At 66.0% G+C, this 7,517-nt stretch overlaps 1 protein-coding gene across 1 annotated transcript; it reads right to left on the bottom strand.

Annotated features, from left to right (window-relative positions):
* Positions 1–2,799: 2,799 nt before the first annotated feature.
* On the bottom strand, positions 2,800–7,517 carry PRR36 (proline rich 36). Its single transcript, XM_039251601.1, has 6 exons — positions 7,467–7,517; positions 6,638–6,912; positions 6,409–6,508; positions 6,097–6,209; positions 3,853–5,994; positions 2,800–3,654 (listed from the first exon to the last, which is right to left on the bottom strand). The coding sequence occupies exons 2-6, from the start codon at positions 6,903–6,905 to the stop codon at positions 3,143–3,145; spliced, it is 3,135 nt and encodes a 1,044-aa protein (XP_039107532.1). The 5' UTR covers positions 6,906–6,912; positions 7,467–7,517; the 3' UTR covers positions 2,800–3,142.

Below are 7,517 nucleotides of genomic sequence, written 5' to 3'. Positions count from 1 at the left end.
GACAAGGGTGCAACAGGCCTGGGGGGGCTTGCAAGCAGCCCTGAGTCCCCAGACCCTTGTTCTGAAAGGCAGCGTAGAGGACCTCAGACTGTCCCACAGTCTAAGAGAATCAGGGGTAGGGGGCCCATCAGGGGTGCCAAAGGGGCTGCCCGGGTTGAGGGGCAGCATGGGAGAGGAAAGGGCAGTCTCTGGCTCAGCGTGAACAGAAGTGTGGGGGTTGGGAAAGAGAGTACGATGGGGTTGGGGAGGGGGGAGACAAGTTGCAAAGGACTGGAGGTGTCAGGCTGATGCTTATGGCGTGCCATTTTCAGAAGGGCGGCTCTGGAGATGGTGATGGGGGAGGTTATTGGGTGGGAGGGCATGATTTTCCACCTGAGCGATTTAGCTTGGGCCTCCCCAGAGAGACATGGAGGCATGTAGGGCCCCAGGGCTTCAGGAAGATGCAGGATCTGGTTGGTGTTCATTCAGCACCCACTTCTCAGGCCTTCAGGGTGCTCTGCTCTGTGCCTGGCTGAGGGGTCCCCAGTGTAGTGGAGACAGACCGAGGTGGGGCTGTGGGGCTGAGCCTGACTAGTAGTGGGATGAGTGCCAAAAGAATCCAGGAAGGCTTCCTGGAAGGGGGGTGGGTGGGGGGGTGGAGTCCTCTCCAAAGGCAAAAGCAGAAAGCAAGACTTGGCAGGGTCAGAGGAGACACACAACGCCTATAAGGAAGGAACTGGGGAGAGAGAGGGCATGGCCAGACAGAACTGCTTCTCCAGTCAGGAGCCAGAATTTGTGCTTTGAACTGAGGGCACTGGGGAGCCATGGAGCGCTTAGGTTGGGGAGGGGGCACCATCAGATGGCCACAGTGTCGGGGGTCAATCAGGAGGCCAGGGCAGAACCCAAACAGCTGTAGGGACAGTGAGTAGGAAAGGGCTCTCCTGGGGGAAGGAGGTCCGGAGAGTCAGAGCCCTTAGTGGGGTTCCCCACGGAGCTGAGTCAGAGTCCCGGGGCGGGGATGGGGGGCAGCATAGCCAGGGATGGGCAAAGGAAGGGGGAGAATTCTTGACTGGGTCCAGGCAGATGCCAACCAGCACCTGAAGTGCCCCTAGCCACTGCCCCTGGCACATGCCAGGCAGCAAGACGTGACATGACACTCGCTCTGCACCAGGATGGCCAAGCCCCACAGTGACCCATCGCTCAACAATGGTGTCTCCGCACACTTCCCATTGTACAGATTTAACACTGAGACCCCCACCCCCCAGCCCGCTCGAGGGGATGGGGCAGGGCCCTGGGGGAAATGTCTGAGGCTCTGCCTGCTCCATCTAAGGGGGTGGTCTTGAGGCCCTGGCTGCCCAGCATGTCAGGATTCAGCCCCTACCCTTGACTTTGTCCTAGTGTCTGGAAGCAAAGACAACTGGGTCCTTGCAGGGCCCAGCTACAGAGGGAAGCTCAGTGACTTGCCACCGAACCCAGAGCTTAAGTGGGAGGAGAATGCTGCCCCCCACCCCCCCATGCACATCGGTCCCCAGGGGTGGAGGTGCATGGTCCCCCTGGGAGAAGGCCGCTTTTCTCCTAGGACTCCAGGCTGACATCAGCGGTGGAGGCAGGCAGGGCTTGGTGATCTGGTCTGACAGGAACGTGGCTATAGGGTAGACTACAAGGACTGGCTCTGGGAGCAGAGACAGGGCCAAGGGTCCAACACAGGGTCCCACTCTGTCCTTTTACCTGCTCTGGGGGTTGTCCCTCCACCAGGCCTCCGTCATTCTTGCTGTGAAGATGAAGAACCTCAGGGAAAAAAGGCCAAGGGGCTGCATTTTCTGGAGTGACACTTGGGAAGGACGGGCCTGGGTGGGGCTAAGAGGGTCCAGGGTCATGGTGACTCAGCTGCAAGAGGAAGGACCAGGAATTCTGATGGGGGAAACAGGTGAAGACAGACTGGCAGTTTTGTTAAGGACTCGCCCCTTGACTGTGGGCGCAGGCAAGGGTGTCTGGCTGGAGGGGCTTGAGGAGGACACCCTGAGAGGGAGGGGAAGATGAGGCCCATGGGTTGGGAGGCACAAAAGAGCCTGGTGAGGACTTCCTGGTCTCCCACCCAACGTTGGGAGAGGCTGCTCCTTCCCTGCAGAACCGTCTCAGCACAGTCGTCTCCCCAGGGACAGGACCCGGGAGGATCCTGTCCCCTAGGAGTCCTGGGCCCGGCTGCAGACCTACCTTCTGCATCGGAACCTCATCGGTGAGCGGAGGCCAGTGTGCCCACGGGTTGGGAGGGCGCAGGAGGGAACTGAGACTGCCATTGCTTCTTGGGCGACCCCTCCCCGTCCTTCGGCACTGCAGGGCGCGCACCGTGAGGAGAGGGCCTCGGGAAGGGGTCCCCCGCCCTCGCCCCGGACCTGGGCGAGCCCTTCCCACGTCTTTCCCCCTCCCTGCAAGAGCTGCCGGCTCCCTTAGGGAAGTGTAGAAGAGCTTCGGTCGTTCAACAAGGCGGGGCACGCATCAGCTCATCCATTCGGTCGCGCAATACCACTGGGCCGCTCCTGAGCCTAACGTTTCCACCGTTAAGTCACACGGGACAAGGCCCACGTTCACGCACGTCGTGGGGGCGCCGCGCAGCACCGCGGGGACTCAGCAGCACCCGATGCCACCCCAAGCCCGCGCGCCCATTTTCCTTCGTAAAGAGGCACATCTGCGTGGTGCGCGAGAGGCTTTCAGCCAGAGCTACAACCCGCCGACCGCACAGCCTCCAGCACCGGCAGGCCCAGCCCCTCTCCTCGCCCAGCGGTGGACGCCCCCGCCCCTCGGCGACCTGGAAGGCGCACAGGCTGTAGCGTCCCGGCTTTTATTGCGAACTCGGGCAGCGCGTGGTAGAGAATACACAGGACGTGGGGCGGAGCCTAGGCCGAGGGAAGGGGCGGGGCTCGAGGGGAGTCGGAGAGCTGCCAGGCCAAAGAGGCGGGGCTCAAGGGGAAGACCTTGGCCAGAGGCGTGGGTGGGTAGCGAGCCTGACCCAAAATCTAGGGCTCTAGAGGGCTCCGTCCAATCCACCGGGAGCCAGACTCCCGGAGGAGAGCAGACAGGCGGGCAGTCTAAGACACAGAGGCGCAGCCAGAGGGGCGGATCCTAAGGCAGGGATGGGTATGGCGGGCGGGGCTGAGGGTCTGGCTCAGTGGAAGGTCTCCACCTCTACCACCGTCCAATCACCCTGCGGGGAAGCCACGTCGTCCGGGGAGAAGCTGGTGACCGAGGTGATGCTGGCGCGGGACTCGTCCAGGGGAGACAACAGTTCAGCCCAGCGGCCCAGTTCGGCGTCGCTGAGCGCAGTCCGGGCTCCCCCCGCGACGCCACCAGCCCCCGCGACCCCTGGGCCACCGCCACCGCCGCCCGCGGCACCCTCGGCCGCAGCTAGCAGCAGCGTCCGGCTCAGCAGGTGCTGCACGACACTCGCCTGCAGCGCCCCCAGCGGCAGCTCGCCCAGGCGCGCCTGCTTCGCGCCGCGCGAGGTCGCCCCCGCGCCTGCTGCAGCCACCGCCTTCCCCCCAGTCGCGCCGGGCCCAGGCCCCGAATCCAGCGCGCCTGGGGCGGGGGTCGCCGACTCGGGCCCCTCAGCCTCGTAGATGGTGCACAGGCCGTCAGCGGAGCCCGACCCGGCAGAAGGAGGCCAAGGCAGAGGCGGTCCTGAGGAGAGAGAGGCCAGACTGGGCTCACGGGGCGGGCAGCTGGGCTCTCGCCGCGAGGCCCCGTCGCTTCCCTCGGTTCCGCCCCAGACCCAACTGCCCTGCCCTTGAGCTGGGAAGCCCCGCCTCCCACCCCGCCCTCCTACCATCCCCGGGCTTCGCCCCTCCCACAGCTCGGCGCGGTCAGAGGGCTGCTTACCAGGGGTGCTGCTGCGGACAGCCAGCGGCGGAGCGGGACCTCGGCTCCAGGAGGCCGGGTGGCAGGCGGCGAGCTCCGCGTCGGCGGGAGGGGAGGCCGCGGGGCCGCCCTCCGGCCCGCTGTCGTAGCCGCGCAGCTCTTCCGGCGTGCTGGTGGCACTGCTGCTGTGGCCCGCCAGATCCGGGCCGCTCAGCGTACTGGACGGGCTGCGGGAGGGCGGTGGCGGCGGAGCCGGGGCCAGCGCCAGGGTCAGCCGTGGGCCCGGGATCGGGGCATCGGGACCTGGGGTCGGGGGGCGGCGTGGGGCCTGCAGAGGAGGTGAGTCCAGGGGAGAGGGAGGGACCTGCAGAGGGGGCAAGGCCAGGGAAGGTGGAGCCTGGGGAGGGGGCGTGGCCAGGGGCGGGGGAGGAGCCTGCAAAGGGAGAGTAGAGGCCTGTAGAGCGGGCAAGGCCAGGGAAGGTGGAGCCTGGGGAGGGGGCGTGGCCAGGGGCGAGGGAGGAGCCTGCAAAGGGAGACTAGAGGCCTGCAGAGGAGGCAAGACCAGGGAAGGTGAAGCCTGAGAAGGTGTGGCCAGGGGAGAGGGAGTGGCCCGCGGAGGAGGTGAGGCAGGGGGAGAGGGAGGAACCTGAAGAGGAGGCAAGGCCAGGGAAGGTGGAGCCTGGGGAGGGGGCGTAGCCAAGGGAGTGGGTGAATTTTGCAGAGAGGGTGAAGCTGGAGGGGAGAGAGGGGCCTGCAGAGGTGGTGGGGCCTGAACTGGGAGCAAGGGCTGAGGGGGAGTGGCCTGCAGAGGGGGTGTAGCCAGAGAGACTGGAGTCTGTGGAGGAGGTGTGGTTAGGGGAGAGAGTGCCTGCAGAGGTGGTGAGGCCAGGAAGACAGGGGCCTGTGTAAGGAACCGGGTCGGAGAGGGTGTGGCCTGTGGAGGGGGCGGGGCCAGATGAGGTGGGGTCTGTGGAGGGGGCGGGGCCAGGAGAGAGGGCGGAGCCTGCATTGATGGTGAAGCCAAAGGAAATGGAGAGCATAGAGGAGAATCCTGCAAAGAGAGACTGGTCGGAGGGCAGGGAGAGGTTTGCGGAGAGTATGTGGCCAGAGAAGTGTCCTGCGTGGGAGGTGTGGTCACTGTATAGGGCGGAGCCTGAAGAGGGGTAGGAGATAGGGAAGGACTGGTCCGTGGAGGGGGAGTAGTCAAAGCAGAAAAGCCCTGCAGAGGGGGTGTGGGTTGGGGAGAGGGTGGATTCAGCAGAGAAGTTGCTGGAGTAAAAGAGGCTGGTAGAAGGGACGTGGCTGGTGGTAGAGGGGCCGTGGCTGGTGATCCAGGAGCCGACAAAGGAGGTGTGGCCAAAGGAGAAGGGAGAGTCGGAAGAGAGGGCAAAGGTGGAGAAGCTTGGGTTGGGGGCATACTCTGCAGAGGTGGTGACACTGATGGAGAGAATGAAGCCTGAGAGGTGGCTGTAGGAGAGCTGGATGCCTCCAGAAAGGAGGTACCCACGTGTGTGGGTGGGGCTTGCAAAGGGGGTGTGGCCGGCGGAGAGGGAAGGGTTTGCAGAGCAAGTGGAGCAGAGGGAGAAGGAGGGGCTAGTGAAGGGGGAGTGGCCAACGGACAGGGGAGCGGGTGGGGAGGAGGCGTGGCCGGTGGAGATGGCGGGAGCGTGTCCCCCAGGGGTGTGCCTGTGATTTGCGGAGGCGGTGCCTGTTGTGCCTTCAAACCCGGTGGAGAGGCTGTGGCTATTGGAGGATTTAAGCCCGGCGCTGGGGTAGCGCCCTTCCTTGGAGGTGTGGACTGGCGGGGGCGCAGAGCCTGCAGCCCTTTCGACTTGGGCTGCGAGGGATGCCCGGGAGCCCGGGGTGTTCCACCCGGCGAGGCCGCGGAGCGGGCGGGAGAGGACAGAGGGGTGGCGTTGGAGCCTAAGGGGCGCGAGGCTGGCCTCTGGAGGCCTCCGCCGGCGCTGGGTCGCCTCCTGGCGGCGGGGCTCGGCTCCGCGGCAGCATGCTGCGGGGTACTGCTCACGGATTTCCTGGGGGCCTCGGCCGGAGGCCGCGGCCGGGCACTCGGAGCTGCCCGAGGGAGACTCACTTCAGCTCCTGCAGCCCGGGACCGACGGGAGGTGGCTGGGGAAGGGGCGCCTGGGGAGGGCCCGGAAGAGTCTGGGGACGAAGTAGAAGGCCAAAGGGTCACCGATACTTCCAGGCTGGTCCCCTTCACTGCCCAGGAACCCCGCTCCCCACCCAAGCCCCCAGGCCACGTACCTCTCCGTGCCCCGGCGCTCAGTGGGCTCCTTCTGGGTGTTTCTGGGGCCTTTCCTCTGACCACGGGTTCCTCAGCTGGGGGCCGAAGCCCCTTCTGGGCAAGAGAGCCTAGCCTAGGGACAGGAGTGGCCGCGCTCAAGACCGAACTCTGCTTTCTCCCAAGTCTGCATTTTCACACCAGTGCCCTCTCTGAGGAGACGCATCTTGCGCCCAGTGACCTGCAAATGCTCCCATTCCCCCAATGCATGTGTAAAATTAAGTTTCCCGATAGTGACACTAGCCCTTGCCAAAAGGACTGGGAAGGCATTTTACCTGGTGGTCCCGCTGACACGTCCCGGGCTAGAGACAGAGCCTGGGCCTGCGGTCTTGGCAGGCGCCCGCTCTCCTCTCCCAACAGCGGGGGGCCTGGAGGCTGGGGGAAGAAGGCCAAGTCAAGGCGATGCCCCCCCCCCCCAAGGAAGGGGAGGCTGAAGTCTCAGAAGGAAAGTGGGGAGGTGGGGCAAAAAGCCAGGGTCTGAATGGCGGAAAGAGGGTGGGGTACCTGGACTCCGGGGGACTGTCCCAGCGCTCCGAGTTGGTCCCACTCGGGGCGCAGCCTCCGGGAGAGCGGCTGCCCGGGTACCCCCAGCTCGCTCAGCCAGGGGCCCTCGCCCTGCAACTCCCGCTGCTCCCAGAACTCGGAGCGCCGCGCTGGTTACGGGGGGAGGGGGTCGAGGAGACCCTGGGGGTCTGGGGGTGGGAAGGCCCGGAGGGCGAGAAGACGGAGTCCTTGTGGCGGTCCCCGCCCTGCTCTTGTCCCTCTTGTCCATCCCGCACCTAATGAGGAGACAGACAGATCAGCATCCCAGCTCCTTGCCTGCTACGCTGCCCGCAGGGACCCGGGTCCCGGCACCTCGCTGATTCTTCCCCACCCATTAGGCGCCCGCACCTCGGCTTCGATCCACTTCCCTCCCACACACACCCACTCACCCACTCACCATCCCAGCTGCTCACGGTTGTCCCCTAATCCCACCCCCACCGCCTTCCTCCAAAGCTGAGAGGCCCTGCCCCAGCCCACCCGCCTCTGCCCCCTTTCAGGACCCGAGACTCACGCCCCTACCCCTCGCCCCTTCAGAGACCCGGACCACGAGCCTTGGGGACAGGGGGTCTGCCACAGGCTCCAGTTGAGAGGGACGGGAGCGCACGCCCTGGTCCCCTCCCCAGCCCCCAGCCCCCTCCCCGAGGATGCGGGCACCTGCCAGGAGGAGGAGCGGCCCCGGCGGCCCGCGAAGGGGCTCGGGGAGACAAAGAGCCGCGTCCGGAGCCCGTCCCCCTCCCCCAGCCGGGCCCGGGTCCGCGCCGCCCGCTCCACCTGCTCGCGCGGCGCTCACCTCGGGCTCTGGCCGCCCGCCTCACCACGCTGGGTCGCCTGGGGTGGGGCC

Source organism: Hyaena hyaena, unplaced genomic scaffold (assembly GCF_003009895.1).
Source record: "Hyaena hyaena isolate Hyena2069 unplaced genomic scaffold, ASM300989v1 scaffold_396, whole genome shotgun sequence".
NCBI lineage: Eukaryota > Metazoa > Chordata > Mammalia > Carnivora > Hyaenidae > Hyaena > Hyaena hyaena.
The sequence above is the reverse complement of the archived record's forward strand: the minus strand, read 5'-3'. Positions and strand labels throughout refer to the sequence as shown.

Coding starts and splice junctions, on each gene's coding strand:
- PRR36 (XM_039251601.1), bottom strand. CDS start 6,905: ATGGACAAGAGGGACAAGAGCAGGGCGGGGACCGCCACAAGGACTCCG. Junction 6,210..6,408: donor CGTGTCAGCGGGACCACCAG/GTAAAATGCCTT, acceptor TCCTGTCCCTAG/GCTAGGCTCTCTTGCCCAGA. Junction 5,995..6,096: donor GAGCGCCGGGGCACGGAGAG/GTACGTGGCCTG, acceptor CTTCGTCCCCAG/ACTCTTCCGGGCCCTCCCCA.